Genomic DNA, 22,032 nt, shown 5'->3' on the forward strand with positions numbered 1-22,032 from the left:
ATAAAAATTATATGGATTACCATAGTCCGAAGAAAATACACAATAAATACATTAACTTTCAAATATCTGAGAGATGACTGACAGGCCAAAAATTCAAGCAAAAAACTTTATATTCATGATTCCAAAACTCACTTTTGCTAAAATTTCATCTTACTTATATTCAGCATAGAGTATTCTCCTTTGATATTCACAAATTTAATCACATCTTCTATTTCTTAAAAAGTACTAGATAGAACAAACTTTGTACCAGTTTTTTAAAAGGGCTATATTCCCAGAAAAAAATGAATTACACAAAGTAGGCTAAAGAGTAAAGCCCAAGATTTTCTCAATTCTTAATAATCAGGTACAATTAATTTAAAAATATTTATTAAAAATATACTTCCAAAAAGTCTAACACATAACCTATTTATGCATAAACTTATAAGTATAATACAGATATAGAGATTTATGAATTATCTCACAAATTGAGCTACACATATTTTTATTTGCCCCTCCTCTATCTACAATGACTCTATGAGTTGATTACTTAACACTAATTTCGTTAAAAAAAATTTACTCAAAATACTTACTTTAAATTAATGTATTTTAAGGTGGAATTGATTTCCTGTAGTAGCTACAACACATAATATTTAAACTTTAAAACATTCCTTCTTATTTCACTTCTAGACTAAGATGAGGTAGATGCACCTCTCCCTAGATTTCTCAGTAAGTACAGCTGAAAGGCTGGGACATTATCTTTAAAACAACTCTAAGAAGACTACAGAGGGAGACAAGAAAACAGACCACCTGGGAATCTGAGGACTCAGGAATGACACAGTATCAAATTTTTTAAGTTTGCTTTTAGTCTCCCTCATAAATTCCAAACTGGATAATGGAATGACCAGCAATGAGGACGTGCCAATGAGCACAAACTAAACAAGCCCAAAGAAAAGCTCTCCTTCTCTACCCAAAGGTTCACTAAAGGGGCAACCTAGCAGAACAGGTAACTTTTAGATAGTAAACGCCCTGCTGCTGCTACTGCTGCTAAGTCACTTCAGTCGTGTCCGACTCTGTGTGACCCCATAGACAGCAGCCCACCAGGCTCCTCCGTCCCTGGGATTCTCCAGGCAAGAACACTGGAGTGGGTAAGTAAACACCCTATGAGAGTCAAACCTCTTGGAAAAAAACATGATCCCTTCTCCAGCTCTATGAGCAAAGACCAAAATGATAAGCCCAGTAGTGATATAGAAACTAAACAGAATACCTGTCTTTGAGTTCAATTTGACTATTAGACTTCCTAGTACACTTTTCTATCACTTATTTAGCCAAGGTGATAAAATACTCCCTAAGTTAGTTTACTCTTTTTTACACATAGTAAGAAAAGGAGAGAGGTCCTTTTTGGTACTGAATGAAAATCACCTAAAAAATGTTTTCTTGGGAAGTATTGTTTCTAGTAAAAGGAAAGTATTTTTAATATTGAATATTAGTTTTAATATGGAATATTAGTTTTGAAAACTTTTAATACTGAATATCCATTTTGAAAACTGAAGTTGTTACTCTTAGATTGTCACTACTGACAGTAAAAGCAGTACTTCAGCAATTATGTTGTCACTATTGGCCTTCACTATGGAAAGCTCAAAGCGTTATGATGTCAGGTGTTGGTCTCTCAGGTACGTTATTGTTCCCATTAACAGACTGAGAAACTGAATTTCAAAGGTATCTGTCCCACTAGCAGGCCCAGAATAAGTCACTCAATGTAGAGAAAAGAAAACACAAAGTATTCAGTATTCAGTACTGAACCTACTTATAAGCACTATAATTCTAAGTATGTGACTACAAATGTGGACATACACACTGAAATTAGCCCTTGGGGAGCAGGGTGCATTATATTAATGAATTCTTGCATTCAAGAGTATTGACTGAGCCATATTATAAGCCAGTATTGCTCCAGGCATTGGAAAGGAAAGTTCCTAATCTCATGGAGCTTACACTCTGGTGGGGGAAAACAAAAAATAAACAAATCAAAATGAAATAACAGGTGTTATGACAAGAGGGGGAAAAAAAAGCAAAGAAATGGGGATAGGAAACGCTGACCATGTACACAGGTTCTTATTTTCTACAGAATAGTCAAAGAAAGCTACCAGAAGAAGGTAGCATTTGAGCAAGTTTCTAAAGGCAGCAAGGGTTCATGAGAGTTGTTAAAGAGTACAATTTTCAAACAGTTGAAACGTGATTCACATAAATATAAAGGAAATACATCACAGACTTAATCTACTCTTTATTAATGATCATTTATGTTAACAGAATGAATCAGATGTTAAGACCATTGCATAGAGCATTTCAATTGGCACACCTATAAAAAGGGCATCCCAGGCAGTGCTAGTGGTAAAGAACCTGCCTGTCAACACAGGAGACATAAGAGACACAGGTTCGATGCCTGGGTGGGAAGATCCCCTGGAGGAGGGGATGGCAACCCACTCCAATATTCTTACCTGGAGAATCCCATGGATAGGGGAGCCTAGCAGGCTACAGTCCATCGTGTCAAAAAGAGTCAGACAACTGAAGCAACTTAGCACACATGGATAGAAAATTTAAATAACAGAGTATTAGACTAAGCAAGAGTGCTAGTTAGAAACAAAAATGATGAATATCCTATAAGGTAATATCAACAGTATTTTTTGAAATTCTAACAGACCAGTATTGTTTGTATCTTTTCTGTCAAAAACAAATTGACATGTAATGTCAATACAACTGAGACTTTTAATCAACAGTAAACAGTGAGCACTGTTTAATAGCACTGCTACATTTCTCCTAAATAATCTGTGAGTAGGTCGAGTAAGTAATGTCCTCCTAGGGCACTGAAAGAACACACTGCTAATGCTTTTCCTTATTTTCAAGTTTTGCCCTTTTTAAAACAAAACCATGCAGATATCTGAAAGGAAGAGCATTCCAGTCAGAGACAATGTGAAAAATCACAAGTTGTTTCCCTCCATTCACCACCCCAACAGGCAGGGAATGCTCTCAGTAACACAGACTCACACTTTCACCTGGACCTCATTAGGAACCCAGTTTAAGTTAGCAGCTGAGGTGAGGCCAGCAAGGGTCAGTTGGGGCGGTGTATGTGTGGAGGGGCCCGGTTGTTGGCAGTGAGTTGGAGAGAAGTCAGAAGATTTACACTGAAAGGAGGAGAATGATAATTGAGGTTGGGTTATGAAGTGATTCACATTTTTAAAAACATTATTTCACCTGCTGAAACAAAGACTCATTAGGAGTGAAGAGCAAGGGTAGAAGCTAGAAGACCACTTAGAAGACTATTAAAATGATCTATGCAAATAAACAAGTAAATACACAGTTTGTCAGATGTAAAAAGTGCAGTGGAGAAAAATAAAGGAGAATATGGGAAGGCTGGTAGGGGATGTCAGCACTGTCTAAAAGGTTTCCCTTGATAAGGTGAGACTGGCATGGAGACCAGGATGATATCAAAAAGTAAACCATGCAGATATCAAAAGATAAACCATGTATTCTAGACAGAGGGATAAAGTAAAACAATTGAGGAGAAAGAGTCAGGGAAAAGAAGGGAGAAGGGACGCAAGAAAATGAAGGGCCTTGCAAACCGTTTTAAGGACTTACTTGACTTTTAGTTTGGGTGAGATGAGAAGCCACCGAAGGTTTCAAAGCAGAGAAATGACATGAACAGCTTTAACTATTAAACAGATCACAGTGGCTGCCATGTAGAGAATGATCTGTAAGTGGGCAATGACAGAAGCAGAAAGATAAGTTAGAACAGAAGATACTTCAGTATTCCAAGGAAGAAATAAGGGAGGCTTAGAATAGGTTGGCAGCAGTGACCATAATGATAAACAGTCGAAACCTGGATGTTGTGAAGGTAGAGCCAATAGCTAAAGGAACAGACTTGGAGTAAGTACAAAAGGAGTAAATCTGGGTTTCAGCTTTATCAACTGGAAAGACAAAATCGCTATTTACTGAGACAAGTAAGACTGCAGAAGAAACAAATTTGTTAAGGAAATGTGAGGAGAAGAGGAGACTGATTACATTTATGAAAAAGGTTAAATATATCAGTTCTTTTCAAATGTAATCACAATATGAAAAACTGCAATGTGCAATTTCCAAATTGAGAAAATCATCAGAAACAGAATATTTTAGGCCAGATTGAAACTCAAGCAACTAACCTTCACAGCTTCTCAGAGACATCTACTTTTCAAAATGGGCATTTATCATTGATTTCATCAATATTAGTCAGTATTTTACATATTTAAGCAACTATCTGATCCCTCACTCATAAAGCATTTATTGAGCACTTTCTGAAATTACATATGACATGCTTCATCAAAAGGCCTACATATAAAATTTTTAATTCACTGTTTACCTGAAGTTCTTTGTATCTATCTTGAAAAGAAATGGCCTCTTGCTCTTTTTCTTTAAGGAAATCTTTTTCTAAGATACTATGTTTCTCCATCAATGATTCCACATCCTAAAAGAAAAAACCAAGCATAAATTGCGTAACATTTATGGCAAAAAATAGACTCTGATTTTTCAATGACACAATATAAAATATTTGGAAAGGAAAGAACCCACAGGAAGTATGGTCTTTAAATTTCAACAATATAAAATGTACGCTTAACTCCCATTTCCAGACCAATACCAAACACTAACATTAACACTAACCTTGATATAATACTAAAAGCATTCATGCTAAATAAATACACAAAAGCATTTAAGCTAACTATAAACAACATGCTACTTCAACATATTGTACAGAAGACAGGAATCAAGACCATCCCGAAGGAAAAGAAAAGCAAAAAGGCAAAATGGTTGTCGAGGAGGCCTTACAAATAGCTGTGAAAAGAAGAGAAGCTAAAGGCAAAGGCGAAAAGGAAAGATTTGAATGCAGAGTTACAAAGAACAGCAAGGAGAGATAAGAAAGCCTTCCTCAGCAATTGATGCATAGAAACAGAGGAAAACAATAGAATGGGAACCACTAGAAATCTCTTCAAGAAAATAAAAGATACCAAAGGAACATTTCATGCAAAGATGGGTACAATAAAGGACAGAAATGATATGGACCTAACAGAAGAAGATATTAAGAAGAGGTGGCAAGAATACACAGAAGAACTATACAAAAAAGATCTTCACGACCCAAATAATGATGATGGTGTGATTACTCATCTAGAGCCAGACATTCTGGAATGCGAAGTGAAGTGGGCCTTAGGAAGCATCACTAGGGACAAAGCTAGTAGAGGTGACAGAATTCCAGTTGAGCAATTTCAAATCCTAAAAGATGATGCCGTGAAAGTGCTGCACACAATATGCCAGCAAATTTGGAAACTCAGCAGTGGCCACAGGACTGGAAAAAGTCAGTATTCATTCCAATCCCAAAGAAAAGCAATGCCAAATGCTCAAACAATCACAATTGCACTCATCTCACACACTAGTAAAGTAATGATCAAAATTCTCCAAGCCAGGCTTCAATAGTACATGAACCATGAACTTCTAGATGTTCAAGCTGGATTTAGAAAAGACAGAGGAACAAGAGATCATCATAGAAAGAGCAAGAGAGTTCCAGAAAAACATGTACTTCAGCTTTTTTGATTATGCCAAAGCTATGACTGTGTGGACCACAACAAACTCTAGAAAATTCTTTAAAGAGACAGGAATACCAAAACACCTGACCTGCATCTTGAGAAACCTGTATGCAGGTCTGGAAGGAACAGGAAGAACTGGACATGAAACAGCAGACTGGTTCCAAATAGGAAAAGGAGTACGTCAAGGCTGTATATTGTCACCCTGTTTATTTAATTTATATGCAGAGTACATCATGCAAAACACTGGGCTGGATGAAGCACAAGCTGGAATCAAGATTGCCGGGAGAATTATCAATAACCTCATATATGCAGATGACACCACCCTTATGGCAGAAAGTGAAGAGGACCTAAAAAGCCTCTTGATGAAAGTGGAAGAGGAGAGTGAAAAAGTTGGCTTAAAACTCAACATTCAGAAAACTAAGATCATGGCACCCGGTCCCACTACTTCATGGGAAATAGATGGGGAAACCTTGGGAATAGTGACAGACTTTATTTTTGGGGCTCCAAAATCACCACTGATGGTGACTGCAACCATAAAATTAAAAGACGCTTGCTCCTTGGAAGAAAAGTTACGACCAACCAAAACAGCATATTAAAAAGAAGAAACATTGCTTTGCCAACAAATGCCATCTATTTAAAGCTACGGTTTTTCCAGTAGTCGTGTATGGATGTGAGAATTGGAGTATAAAGAAAGCTGAGTGGCGAAGAATTGATTCTTTTGAACTGTGGTGTTGGAGAAGACTCTTGAGAGTCCATTGGACTGCAAGAAGATCCAACCAGTCAATCCTAAAGGAAATTAGCCCTGAATATTCATTGGAATGACTGATACTGAAGCTGAAACTCCAATACTTTGGCCACCTGATGTGAAGAACTGACTCACTGGAAAAGACTCTGATACTGGGAAAGATTGAAGGCAGGAGGAAAAGGGGACAACAGAGGATGAGATGGTTGGATGGCATCCCTAACTCAATGGACTTGAGTTTAAGTAAACTCCAGTAGTTGGCAATGGAGAGAGAGGCCTGGCGTGCTGTAGTCCATGAGGTCGCAAAGAGTCGGACATGACTGATCCTCTGAACTGAACTGACCTCAACACATACTTTCCATAAACTTGCTCAAGTCTTTTTATAGAGACATTTGTAGAAAAGAGAAATAAGAACACACATAAATAACTTACTAGAACAGCTGTATTTCTAAGCATTCTGTCAAATATTGCATGATGTGTGACTTCTCTGAAGACAAATGAATAGTACAAATCTTCTAATCCACATACAATTGCAACACTATGTACTTTCAAAACAAAGAAACCCAAAGGAAAGCATTCATTAGGAAAACAAAAAAATCTAGTAAAAGTCATTCATATCTTTAAAAGTATATATTTATGGCTAGAAATTTCTTATCAAAGGCTTTTGTAAATGATAGACTCATCTAACCGATTTAAGCATATCACAAAGTGCATAACAGCTTTTCCACTGATGAATTTGCAATCAGAGGTTGGGACTATATTGTATTTCAGAATATGTAATTCAAACATTTATTTTTTAGGTAAATGTAAATATACCTTTTTAATTCTTTGTTTTTCTTCCTCAGAAACTTTGAGTTTCATCTCCAGAGTTGAAATTTTCTGCTGAAGCTGTATGTTTGATACATTGGCTCCAGGATCCTCAGAATCATCCACAAGAGCAATTGTTCCATTACTTTTCTCATCAGTTAAACCCAATGGAAAAAGTGAGATATCCAGATGAGTGTGTGTTGATTGCTGAATCTAAACCACATTAAAAAAAAAAAAAAAAAAAAAACACACATACACACACAAGAGAGGAAAGTTTACACTGTACCAAGAAAGAAATCACCCAAAGAGCACTAGAAACCACATTGGGAAATTAAGCTGTAGCAAAGGTTCTGAAATTATTTCACCCTTTAAGTAAATCAACAGAAGACCTCAAACTGTTACAACAATCTGATCTAAGCAAGAAAATTTTCTCTAAACTTAAAAGTTTAAGGTTTTTATTATTTTCCAAACAAAGCACTAAAAAACTTAAAACATTTTTTTTATGTTGAGGGTGTATAATTAAGTATAGAAAATTCTGACACTCACAAGTTCTTGAATTTACACACACATTCAGAATTTGCTTATCTATTATATTATACATTAGAATTTGAAATTAATCAATAATCTTTAATTGATCATCACTTTCTAGTAAAGATAACAGGTGACTCAAGATTGTATATAGCACTTTGGAAATCTGGACTAAGTCCAGCATCTAGCACAAGGCCTGGATCAATAAGTAGTTGAAAGAATAAACATTATGACTGCTATATTTTTGTTTTTAATCTAAAATTGAAATGAATACTCTAATACTTGAAAACATATTTTAAGTTCCCCTGAAAGAGAAATATTTTTTTTTATTTTTTAAGATTTATTAACTTATGTATGTATTTATTTTATTTTATTTTTGGCTGCACTGGGTCTTCATTGCTACATGTGGGCTTTCTCTAGTTGTCGTGAATGGGGCTACTTTCCGTTGTGATGTGCGGGCTTCCTATTGCAGTAGCTGCTCTTGTTGCAGAGCATGGCTCTAGAGATGCAGGCATCAGAAGCTGTGACTCCTGATCTCCAGAGCACTTGGTAGTTGTGGTGCATGGGCTTAGTTGCTCCGAGGCATGTGGGCTCTTTCCAGACTAGGGATCAAACCAGTATCCCCTGCAGCAGCAGGTGGATTCTTAACCACTAGACAACAAGGGAAGCCCCAAGAAAAAGTTTTTTGTAATTATTTTCCTTTTTGAAATTCACGATGTCCAATGCAAAAGTAAGTCTATTTTAATAAATAAGATATTCAAATCATATTTTAGTAACTAAAGCTATTTGGACACAAAGAGTATCTACAGGGGAAAAAAAAGGGAAATCAGGAAAACTTCAATTAAATTAGTATGCAATTTTTTAAGTAGGAAAACTTCCTATAAAAATTTGCTTGTCTTTACCTGTGCTTTAGGAATAGTCTGACTGCCAATGCTGTTATCTGCATGTGTATTCTCTGGTGATGCAATGATGGGCTCAGAAGAGAGGCAGCCAACTGAAGGGGAAGTGTGGTCATGGTCCAATACAATCTCAGGAGAAGCTGGAGAAAGATGGACTCCAGACACTGAAGGAAAACAAATAAACCAAAAAACGTATTAGTAAAGGGAAAATAAAGAGCAATTAAGGGGAAGAAAGAGAGTAGAGGGAAGGAAAGGAAACAGGACAAGGAAAGTAAAAGCAAAGGATAGAAAATGAGGATTCTATGATTACTTTTCAGGGATTGTTATCTAAGATCTAAAACTAGTGTTTCTAAATTTAACATGACATTTCCATGTGAGACCCAGGCAAACAAAACAATTTAATAGAATCTTAATGATTACATACTAATACATTACCACAGGGGTCCATTTGCAACTCAGAAATTATTTAACTTTATTATTTACCTATTCAGTTAGTTACGAAAAGCACTAGAATGCCTACCAGTGCCCGACACAGGCACTAGGCACCTAGAAGACAGCAATGAGCAGGACATGCATCCACGTATTCAGTGACTTTATGACCCAAGAGGCAAATCAGATGAATTAGTTATTACCAGAGCTAAGGGGAAAAAGAATGACATTACAATAGTTAATCTACTGTCTCTGGGTTAATTTCTTCTTTTACAACAACATAAGATTTTTTTCATATTAAGGTCAATTTTTGTTTGTTTCCACAGACAAATAACGGTGAAATGCAACTCTGTAGTTAGTTTCACAACAAAACATTATTAGATTGTAATTAGAGTTCAAGCACAAAGGTCACAAAAGGAAAGCCAATTCCAAACATGAAATGAGACAAAAATATTGATGACAGCAAAATAAACAGATTATTTTCTAATGTCCCTTCTCAGAATTCAAATACATTTGTATATGTGTTTTAATGTTTAAGAAGAGAAATTAAATCACTTTTAAGAGTAATTCATTTATCTGTTTTGACTGTCTAAATTATAAAGACCTTTATTCCACATTGGCATCAGTAGCAACGTCAGCAAAGCTCTAGCATAAATTCTGGAAGGCAGCTCACAATGGCAATTGCATTTTTCCCTGAAGAAAGACATTTATAAGGTCATTAGGTATTAAAAAACTAAAGATTGTATCAATTTTTTATTGGTACCATACAGGACTACTTAACTATCTTATATATGCTTTTACTGTATATCTATATTGTATTTTTCAAATACTGTGTGCCATACTAGGTAAGGTATCCTTGTTTCTCCAACAAGCATTTCACTATTTTAACTAAAACACACACACAAAAAACCTGTAATTTTAATTCACATTTCTACTTGATGTATCTTTTTCAGAAATTATTTTTTCTATCCTTCATTATTCTATATGCTAACAGATTTCCCTAAAATGTCAAAATATTCTAACTTCTAATTTTAAATTAAAATCGCAGCACTGTTTATAATAGCCAGGACATGGAAGCAACCTAGATGTCTATCAGCAGATGAATGCATAAGAAAGCTATGGTACATATACACAATGGAGTATTACTCAGCCATTAAAAAGAATACATCTGAATCAGTTCTAATGAGGTGGATGAAACTGGAGCCTATTATACAGAGTGAAGTAAGCCAGAAAGAAAAACACCAATACAGTATACTAATGCATATATATGGAATTTAGAAAGATGGTAACAATAACCCTATATACGAGACAGCAAAAGAGACACTGATGTATAGAACAGTCTTATGGACTCTGTGGGAGAGGGAGAGGGAGAGGGTGGGATGATTTGGGAGAATGGCATTGAAACATGTATAATATCATATATGAAACAAGTCGCCAGTCCAGGTTCAATGCACGATACTGGATGCTTGGGGCTGGTGCACTGGGACGACCCAGAGGGATGGTATGGGGAGGGAGGAGGGAGGAGGGTTCAGGATGGGGAACACATGTATACCTGTGGCGGATTCATTTTGATATATGGCGAAACCAATACAATATTGTAAAGTTAAAAAATAAAATAAAATTTTAAAAATAAATAAATAAATAATTGTTGAAAACCTACCATGCCCTCTTCTAGTTGCTGAGTTATTAACAGAAAAAAAAATTATACTAAAAATATTACTAACTTTTTAAAGGAATGACAATAGGTACTGAAGTATAGTAAAAAGGAATACAGCCTTATGATTAAGAGCATAAACTTTGAAATTATATTGCCAAAATAAGTACAAAACAATTGGCAAATTTGCTTAACTTCCTTCAGTTTGCTCATTTGTAAAACTGACATAGAGGTGATGATGAGGTTTTAATTGACTAAAATATGTAAAGCTCTTAGCACTATGCTGAAATTACCTTCATCATTACTTCAAATATTGTTAAAATCTGTTGGACAAGTATGTTTACTTCTGGGTATAAAAGGTACAAAGTGTATGGATAGGTTTCCCCAGTGGCTCAGCAGTAAAGTATCTGAGGAACCTGAGGCTCCTGCATCTCCTGGACTGGCAGGCAGATTCTTTACCATTACGCCACCTTGGTGTCCGGAGACTGTCTGCAATCAAGAGACTTGGGTTTGATCTCTATGTAGGGAAGATCCCCCAGAGAAGGAAATGGCAACTAACTCCAGTATAACTTGCCTGGAAAATCCCATGGACAGAGGAGGCTGGCAGACTACAGTCCATGGGGTCGCAAAAGTCAGACACAACTTAGCGACCGATACCACCATGCATGTTATTCATATATATATATCAATAACGTAAGACAAAATGTCACATTGTCATGAGTTAAATTCTCACTCTGTAACTTTATATGTTCAAGTATGCCATGTTAAGAAAAGAAAGAGGGAAAGAGGGTAGAATAAAGGAAGTAAGAGAAAGGAATGAGATAAATAAAGGAAAGGAAAAGGGAGTTTGAGGGAGGAAAGTACGGAGGGCGAGGAAGCACCCTCACATTCACACTCCAATAGTTACCACCACCTTCTCACACTGTCCCTTCACAACCAAATTTCCTTTTTCTTTCAAATCCCCGTCACTCCACTAGACTCATAATTTATGATATAAATTTTCCTTTCAGCTATTATTAAGTTAAATGAACATTTCTTATTTTATCCTTCTTTTACTCCAGAGCACATAACACTAATGACTTTCCCTTTTCCTTGAAACTTTTCCTTTGGCACCTATATCCTAAATTCCTGGAGGAAAGCATGGCAACCCACTGCAGTATTCTTGTCTGGAGAATCCCATGGACAGAGGAGCCTGACAGGCTACAGAGTGGGACATGACTGAAGTGACTTAGCGCACACACACACACACACACACACATCCTAAATTCCTTCTAGTATTTTGACTTTTTTTCTTGTTTTTCAGACTCTTTTCCAGTCAATCTTCATTTCACTGTTTTTTACACCCTCTAATCTTCTCAGTATTCACAATATTCTTACCAGGTTCAGAAGTTCTTATTTAAATTATCATCTATAAGCTAATGACAAATGATTCACATCTCCAGCACAAACCATTCTACAGACCTCCTGATCCAGAGGCTCACCTAACCACCAGACCGTTGCCTTGAGCTGTCTGGTACATGCATCACACTTACCCATTATCTTACATAAGCCTGCTTTATTTCATGTTAATAGTATCCCAAAGAAATATTTGCCCAACACAGAAAGGATACCACTAAGTGCCAATTTCACTCCAGTCACACTGTGCTACTTACTGTTCCCTGATTAACCCACACTGTTCAGTACCTCTGTGACCTCACAATATTGTTGCTTAAGTAAAAGCCACAGCTGTGGAATCAGAATGGGTTCAAATTTGAACCATAACAACTTATTGTTATGCAGCCTTGGGCAAATTACAAAAACCTCTATAAGTCACAGTTTCCTCTTCTAAAAATGTTAAAATAGTATCAACAAGCTTTTCCAGGAATCTTTTTACCTACTCCATTATCCATCCAGTCATAGTACAATTTTAATTTTCCACTGTAAAGACATTACACATTTCTAAGAAATAAAGAAAACATTACATATCTATGGTATACATTTAAAGCAGTGTTTAGAAAAAACATGTAGAGCCTTGAACACTTCAATCAATTTTAAAATGAATTAAATTTCTATATCATAAACTAAAATAGAAACAACACAGAAAACCTTAAAAGCATATAAAAAATAATAAAGACAATGCAGATGTCAAAGGTTAAAAAAGCAGATCGAATTAATCAAAATCCTGACATTCTAAGAAAATTAAGTGAACAGTAATTAACTTATTAACTTATAAAAGGAGAAAAGTACAAATATAAAAATTAAGTCACAAAGGTAACATAATAATTAAAACAAGAGTTTTTTTTTTAATCCTAAAATCCTCTAAGACTTCTAGGTAAATAAATTTGAAAAATCTGGATATAATGGGCAAGTCTCCATAGAAATATAGTCTATAAAAGATGACTGGATTAAAGCCAAAAAATAATTTAAAAACATATATTTCCTTGGGGAAAAAATAAAATTATAAGCCAACTACCTTATAGATAAGGGCTTCCCTGCTGGCTCAGACTAGTAAGAATCCGCCCGCAATGTAGGAGACCTGGGTTCAATCCCTGGGTTGGGAAGATCCCCTGAAGGATGGCTTATCAACACACTCCAGTATTCTTGCCTGGAGAAATCCCATGGACAGAGAAGCCTGGTGGGCTACAGTCAGTGGGATTGCAAAGAGTTGGACATGACTGAGTGACTAAGCAGACCCTATAAAGTATTTCAAGAGAATTTCTAACAAAAATTCAAAAAATGAATTATCCCAATACTCTAAAATTATTACAGAGCATTGAAAATGAAGGAAAACTTCACTAGAGTTATATAATATTAACATAACATTGATAGCCAAGCCTGATAATAATAATTTAAAAAAAAACCAGAACAATAAAGATCTTTAGAGTATTTAACTAAAAATAATTAGGTAAAAGTTTTAAATAAAATATTACTAAACATAATCTAACACCATATTGAGAAAATGATATGCAATGAATGAGTTTGATTTGTTCAGGAATGCAAAGATAGAGAATTCATTAATATAACACTCTATATATTAATAGACCTATAGAGAAAAATGGCAAAACTAACACTGGAAAAAAAAACACTGAAGAAATAAAAATCAGTGCATAATTTCTTATGGTAAAACATACAGACCTTAGTCCTAAGGTAATCATGCTAATTAAAGGAAAAAACCTATAGGTATTTCTCCCAAGATCAGGATTAAGACAAGGATGCCTACTATCTCAATACCACTTAATACTGCACTAAAGCAATGCAATTAGACAAGAGAAATTAAATAGAAGCATAAAAATAAGAAAAGGAGGAAAACTACCTCATGCTCCTACTAACTCAAACAATAAACACATTCAGTAAAGTAGTAAGATATTAACTTAATGAACAGAAGCCAATAGTATTCATATGTAAAAACAATAACTATCCAGAGGATATGGTGGTAGTGAAAATATTATTTTCCATACCAACAAAGAAGATAAAATACTTAGGAATACATTTAGCAAAAAACATGAGGGAAACTTTAAAGCATTTCTGAAAGACTCAATGCTAGATCTGAACAATAGAGATTCTTCTGATTAGATAGGGCAACTAATCATCATAAAGATGTCAGTCTTCTCTTAGTTAATGTATAGATCAATATAACTCCAGTAAAAGTAGATATTTTTTTATAATGAAGCTAGACAAATTGACTTTAAATATTACATGGAAAAAGTAAAAATGCAAAAGGTAAAAAAAGAAAAAGTATTAGGAGGATACTTGCCCATTACTAAAATAAACTAAATTGTAATAAAACATACTATTGACCTTGTTAAGATATTCTATAATAAATTATGTTAAAATAAATAATAAATCCTTTATAATTAAGACAGTGTATTTACACAAAATACAAAACATGGTCTACAGGAGAAGGGAATGGCAAACCACTCCAGTATTCCTGCCTTGAGAATGCCATGAATAGAATGAAAAATATACCAGAGAGTGCAGAAATAGAGTCATGTATGTGAAATATAAATATATGACCAAGTGGCATTTCAAATTACTGGGGCAAACACGGGCTTACTAATAAACAATGCCTGAAGAACTGATTAGCCATTTGGAAAACACTGAAATTAAACTCATGTCTCCCATTATAAACAAATCAAAACAAAAACAAAAGCAACAAATTGATTGGGGTTCTAAATAAAAATAAGATCATATAAGTACTAAAAGAAAATATAAGAGCATGTAAGAAATGGCTAACTAGGACTCAATTCCAGACACAACAAAAGAAAAGATTGACAAGTGACTATAGAATACACAGAAATATTTTGTCTATCAAAAATCAACTTAAATAAAATTTAAAGATAACTTACAGAATACAAACAGTCCTTAAATACATGAAAAGATATAGATGCATGCATCTACTCATTTGTCATAAAGGAAACATAGAAAGGATAAAGCAAAAATAAAGAGACTGGTAGGTGCAAGAGAGGTGGAATGAAGTGGAAAGACACAGAATTAAACAGTAGGAAGAACCTCTTCCCTAAAGGTCATTTCATAATATGTTTCTGAGTTCTGCAACCATATTAATGTTTCACATACTCAATAAAATAAAACTAGAATCAACAGGCAGAGGAATAGGGAAACTGAATCCTAAAATGGAATACAAAGAACAACAATCAAACCGTATTTCAAATAAATAATAAAACAGCATTACTAAGGAAAGGGATTGGAGGGTAGAAGGTGAGAATCAAATGTTACTTTAGAACACAGTACTTTGCCTATATTGCCTCAGTAAAAGAACAACAACAACGAAAACACTAAATAAATTATCAGGAGAAAAAGAGAAAAGGGAAGAAAAAAGAAGAGAATGAAGAGGAGGGAAAAGAATAAAGATAAAACATGACAAAATGTTAATATTTGAAGAAAGTGAATGAAGAGTATGGAGGAATTATTTGTCTATTTCTTGCAGCTTTTTCTGTAATTAAAAATAAAAAGTCAAGAGGAATGAGCAAAAATGAAAAATATATAATAGGAAAGAAATTAGTCATGAAGGGGAAAATAGTTTGTCTCCGACAAAAGTCTCCCCTATGCAAAACTGCTGAATACAGACTTGGTATCACTGAAAACATGTATAAGAATACTCCTAGCAATACTGACACCTGCATATCTGCTGACGGTCAAATGATTAAATGAGCTGTGGGATAATCATAAATTAGAATATTTTATATCAGTGAAAATAAACATAAGTATATACAACAACATGGGTAAGGCTTGAAACATAACTTTGGATTAAAAAAAAAAAAACTGCAAGAAAATTTGCACAGTATTAACCCATTTCTACTGGTAGCTCAACTGGAAAAGAATCTGCCTACAGGGCAGGAGATCCAGGTTAGATCCCTGGGTCAGGAAGACCCCCTGGAGAAGGAAATGGCAAACCACTCCAGTATTCTTGCCTGGAGAATCCCATGGACAGAGAAGCCTGGTGGGCTACAGTACATGGGATTGCAAGAGTCAGACACGATTTAGCAACTAAACCACCACCAACAACAACCCATTTCAAGGCACATAACAAGTAAAACTATATATATAGATATATATACACACACACATATATATAAATGTCATATATATGTAATACATATAAAAAACTTTTTTTTTTTACAAAAGCAAGTAAATTATAACAAAAATTTAAGCCAGAGCTTCCCTCTGGGGAAAAGTACAGGGACTGGACAGGGTTGTTACAGTTAGTCATGTTCTAATTCTTAAGTTAAATAGCTAGATTCATGAGGCAAAATTTTAAATATAACAAAAAAAATAATTACATATGCTTTAAAATATAATTCTGAAGATCTCTTGTTTCATTGTCCTTTCTTGTTACAGTACTCAAAGTGCATGAGCTGTACCCTCTCACTGACCAAAATTTGCTCTGGGTAAGTAAGAGAAGAAAAAACTCTAATCCAAATTAAAGACTGATAATGACCAATTAGGCTCCCCCAATGGCTCAGCGGTAAAACATCTGCCCACAGTGCAGGAGATGCAGGTTCAATCCCTGGGTCTGGAAGAACCCCTGGAGAAGGAAATGTCTACCTTCTCCTGAAAAATCCCAGAGACAGAGGAGTCTGGTGAGCTACAGTCCATGGGGTCACATAGATTCAGACACGACTGAGCGACTGAGCACAGCACACAGTGTACTCAAAGAAATGATGCTTTAGTGAAAAGATATCAAGGATCAGTAAAAGACCAATAAATATTAGATCTGGAGGTGAAAATCCTTCTAACATCCTACTAATCACATCAAAACTTATTGCAGACATCAGTAAAGTTGAACCTAAAATGCCTAGAATTTACATGTGCATTCAACTTATGAAAGATTAGGAAAATTTTCAGGAATATTTTTAATTTGATAATATAAATGTTTTCTGAACATAATTCATATCCTAGTTTAAAAATTAAATGAGAAAACAAATGAGTAGTGCTGCGAAAGAAAACAGAATATAAAAATGTTACCCTTTAACCAAAAACTAGATTTTTCAGTTAGGCCTACTATGCTACAACTCATATATTCTCACTGAATTTTAGATGACTATGCAAAAACAGCAATTCATCCTAAAAAAAAAAAAAAAAAAACTACATTTATAAATACTATACACATAAACATACTCTAAACGTAATGCAATAATATAGATGATATACATATTTATACATGTTTGTTCAATGAGAATTTTTAAACATAATAATGAAAAAATATGAATTTCAATATGTGAAATATAATTATCTTCTCATTTAGCTGAGAAATTACAATTTTTAATGTTTCAAACTGCTGTAGGCTTCTTTGGTCTATTGAAAGTTGACTGCTGTAAGTCTATGCCCAGAATCTTTAAATTCACATCAAGTGTACCCAACAGCAACAATTTCCATAAAAATTCAGCCAACACTTTTCAAGAAGTAGAAATCTACAATATTTTCTCCAGGTATTTTGTCTGTTCGCTTGCTTTTAAGTCTTAAGCAAGACTCAGTTCAGTCCACTTCAGTTCAGTCGCTCAGCCGTGCCCAACTATTTGAGACTCCATGGACTGCAGCACGCCAGGCTTCCCTGTCCATCACCAACTCCCGGAGCTTACTCAAACTCCTGTCCATCGAGTTGGTGATGCCATCCAACCATCTCATCCTCTGCCATCCCCTTCTCCTCCCACCTTCAAGCTTTCCTAGCATCAGGGTCTTTTCCAATGAGTCATTTCTTCGCATCAGGTGGCCAAAGTAAGCAAGACTACAGACACAAATTGCTTCATTTCAAATGAGAACTTCTTGTTTTTCTAAGAATTAAAGGATACAAGGTCATCATATATTCCTTTAAAGCAATAAAGTTAATTAAAAGTGCAATGAATGACAGTTCCTCATCTTTAACTTTGTAATGGTAATTAGCATAGTCATTGAGCATATCATTTGTCATTGGCAGACCTCTTCTAAAACACAAAAATAAAGCACATTAAGTCATAACACCACACAAGCAAAGAAGCACTAAGTTTCCAAATAGTATGCATTTTTTCCCAGTAATTCTGCCTGTGGTCAACTATATTTTGTTTACACAAGCATAATAACTCTTGCAAAGTCTCAACAAGAAATAGGTGGAATTATCTATGCACTTTTAACTATACTCAAAGAAATCTGTTTATATCTGTTAATAGTTAATTCAAGAGTAGAATACTAATATAATGATAATAATTTTTACAACTTTTAACATAGAAACGATTTTTGATCTTTAATTTCCAATTAAAGATGTTCTTACCCAGTCAAGGGCCCATTTTTCAACATTCTTTCATTTATATGAAAAACAAAGGATATGTAAAAAGTGAAGAAATATGGGAAATATTGAGGTCAGGAGGAGAAGGGGGCAACAGAAGATGAGACAGTTGGATGGCATCACTGACTCAATGAACATGAGTTTGAGCAAACTCTAGAGGATAGTAAAGGACAGGGAAGCTTGGCATGTTGCAGTTGATGGAGTTACTAAGCATTGGAGACAACTTAGCAACAGAACAACAAAAAATGTGAATTGAAGAAAATCTAAACAGCATATCTAAATATGAAGATGGTAGCAAGTACAAATAAGTGGATAAACTTTTTTAACTGACAAAAAAAAAAAGGGTAAAATTTGCTGGTTAGAAAAGTATTTTCTCTCTATAAGAAAGGTTCCCTATAGGAAATACCTCTTGATTAAAAATCTAATTGGTAAACATAATTTAATGGATTCAAGATGTATCTAAGATACCTGATAGAGATTTAAAGAGAAGTATCAGTTCAGTTCAGTCACTCAGCCGTGTCTGACTCTTTGCAACCCCATGGACTATAGGTCACCAGGCTTCCCTTATCCATCACTAACTCTGAGAACTTGCTCAAACTCACATCCATCGAGTCAGTGACACAATCCAAGCATCTCATCCTCTGATGTCCCCTTCTCCTCCTGCCTTCAATCTTTCCCAGCGTCAGGGTCTTTTCCAAAGAGTCAGTTCTTCGCCTCAGGTGGCCAAAGTACTGAAGCTTCAACTTCAGCATCAGTCCTTCCAATATGTATTCAGGACTGATTTCCTTTAGGATTGACTGGTTTGATCTCCTTGCAGTCCAGGGGACTCTCAAGAGTCCTCTCCAGCATCACAGTTCAAAAGCATCAATTCTTCAGTGCTGAGCTTTCTTTTTAGTCCAACTTTCGCATCCATACATGACTACAGAAAAACCATAGCTTTGACTAGACAAGACCTTTGTTGGCAAAGTACTGTCTCTGCTTTTTAATACGCTGTCTAGGTTGGTCATAACTTTTATTCCAAGGAGTAAGCAACTTCTAATTTCATTGCTGCAGTCACCATCTGCAGTGATTTTGGAGCCCAAGAAGAGAGAAATATATAATACCTTTAAAAACTTGAGGTTGAATCATAAGAAACAGACATGTTACTTTCTTAATAAAAGGGGCAGCACATACATGATTAAATTTTCATCATTTTAGTTATTTTCTATTACACTTCAAAGTGTTCTATAAATAAATGCTCCATCTCTACTTGATTAATTGAGGAATAATAGTGTTTCTCTAAGGGCTGTTTAGCAAACACTAATACATACCAAAAATTTCAGTGAGTACTTTTTAGAATTACACAGATGACTAAAGAAAGTATGTTGTAATTTCTAAAATAGAAAGAGAGAGGTAAAGTCTCTATAATCCATTGCTAGCACGGTCAACAAAAATTCGTATCTTATAAATATAACTTTTGAACATGCAAATGAAAAACTGCTACTTACATCACCACTGATTCTTTATTATCACAGCAGGAAGAAAACCCCGCAGCAACTACAAAAGAAATAAAAACGGAAACTAACAAGATACATTAACAATGCCCTCAACTAACAAGAGGGCATTGTCTGAGTCTTTTAAGTTGGAAGAATATGTAAGAAATATTTCAAAATCACACATCTTTAGACCAAGTTACATTCCAAAATCTGAGATTTCTTTTTATTTTATCTCTTGGTCATAGGCAAACATATTCAAATTCTAAGCAATTTCCCAAAAGAAAGAAAAAGACTGCTATTGCAACTTAAAGCAATATATTAAGGTGTTATGCTAAGATACTTTTTCCTTCCTCAGTCTATGGAAACTGGCTACTTAAGACTTTCTTTTAGATACCAAAAGTAAAGGGACCAAAAGCAAAATGGCCAAGCAAACTGAACTACAACAAACTAAAAACTATTAAATAGAAAATATTTCCAAACCATATATCTCAAAAGGGGTTATATTCAAAATATATAAAGAACTCAATAGCAAAAAAATTTTGATTAAAAAGTAAGTATAAGTTCTCAATAGATATTTTTCTCTTTTTTTTAGTTAAATCTTTTTTTTAATTTTATTTAACTTTACAATATTGTATTGGTTTTGCCATATATCAAAATGAATCCGCCACAGGTATACATGTGTTCCCCATCCTGAACCCTCCTCTCTCCTCCCTCCCCATACCATCCCTCTGGGTCGTCCCAGTGCACCAGCCCCAAGCATCCAGTATCGTGCATCAAACCTGGACTGGCGACTTGTTTCATACATGATATTATACATATTTCAATGTCATTCTCCCAAATCATCCAACCCTCTCCCTCTCCCACAGAGTCCAAAGGACTGATCTATACATCAGTGTCTCTTTTGCTGTCTCGTACACAGGGTTATTGTTACCATCTTTCTAAATTCCATATATATGCGTTAGTATACTATATTGGTGTTTTTCTTTCTGGCTTACTTCACTCTGTATAATAGGCTCCAGTTTCATCCACCTCATTAGAACTGATTCAAATGTATTCTTTTTAATGCCTGAGTAATACTTCACTGTGTATATGTACCACAGCTTTCTTATCCATTCATCTGCTGATGGACATCTAGGTTGCTTCCATGACCTGGCTATTATAAACAGTGCTGCGATAAACATTGGGGTACACGTGTCTCTTTCAATTCTGGTTTCCTCAGTGTGTATGGCCAGCAGTGGGATTGCTGGGTCATAAGGCAGTTCTATTCCAAAGAAGACATACAGATGGCCAATAAGTACATGAAAAGGTGTTTAGCATCATTAATCATCAAGGTAATGGAAACCAAAATCACAAATGAGATACCATCTGTTAGAAGAGCTATTATCAAAAATGGAAGAAATAACAAGAGTTGGTAAGGAAATGGAAAAAAGCAGCCCCTTGTGAACTACTGGTGGAATGTAAATTGATGAAGATGCTATGGAATACCATATGGAAGCTTCTCAAAAAATTAAGAAATGAATTATTGTATGATGCAGCAATTCCACTTCTGGATTTTATCCAAAGAAAACAAAAATAATAACTCAAAAGGACATGTGCACCCATGTTCAGGGCAGCATCATTTATAATATTGAAAATATGAAATCAACCTCAGTGTCCATCAATGGATGAATGGATAAAGAAAATGTAATACACACACACACACACACACAGGAATATTATTTGATCATAAAAAAGAAGAAAAGCTTGCCATTTGCAACAACATGGATAGATCTTGAGGGCATTATACTATGTGAACTAAGTCAAACAAAGACAGATACCTTATGCTATCACTATATAAGGAATCTAAAAACAAACCAAGGAGCACATAGATAGAGAGAGTAAACCAGTGGTTTACAGAAGCAGAGAGTAGGGGAAGACAAAATGGGCGACTGGGTATAAAGGTTCACATTTCAAGCTATAAAATAAATATTCACAGGTATAATTTAATATATATATTAAATATATACAAATATATATACGATGACCATAGTTAATAATACTGTATGGTATATTTGAAAGTTGCTAAGACATGAAGTTTTACAAGTTCCTTACCACAAGAAAAAAAATCTATAGGTATGTATGAGCATAAATGTTAGCTTGATTTTATTGTGATCATTTTTG

General features: G+C 34.9%; 1 protein-coding gene across 17 annotated transcripts in view; it reads right to left on the reverse strand.

Moving 5' to 3' along the window:
- The window catches only part of CCDC91 (coiled-coil domain containing 91), a 394,283-nt gene that overhangs the window by 240,700 nt on the left and 131,551 nt on the right, over positions 1-22,032 (reverse strand). For 13 of the 17 annotated variants that reach the window (XM_024991854.2, NM_001193032.1, XM_059886497.1 and 10 more), the window contains exons 4-6: positions 8,562-8,722; positions 7,141-7,344; positions 4,367-4,471 (exon numbers count right to left, since the gene is read on the reverse strand). In XM_024991854.2, the coding sequence (XP_024847622.1) occupies positions 4,367-4,471; positions 7,141-7,344; positions 8,562-8,722 (470 nt within the window). Of the gene's footprint in view, positions 1-4,366; positions 4,472-7,140; positions 7,345-8,561; positions 8,723-9,591; positions 9,681-12,018; positions 12,089-12,173; positions 12,285-22,032 lie in introns of those variants that run through there. The other 4 variants (XM_024991857.2, XM_059886500.1, XM_059886501.1 and 1 more) reach the window with 4 other exon arrangements.

The sequence above is a fragment of the Bos taurus genome, chromosome 5 (assembly GCF_002263795.3).
Source record: "Bos taurus isolate L1 Dominette 01449 registration number 42190680 breed Hereford chromosome 5, ARS-UCD2.0, whole genome shotgun sequence".
NCBI classification, from domain to species: Eukaryota; Metazoa; Chordata; class Mammalia; order Artiodactyla; family Bovidae; genus Bos; species Bos taurus.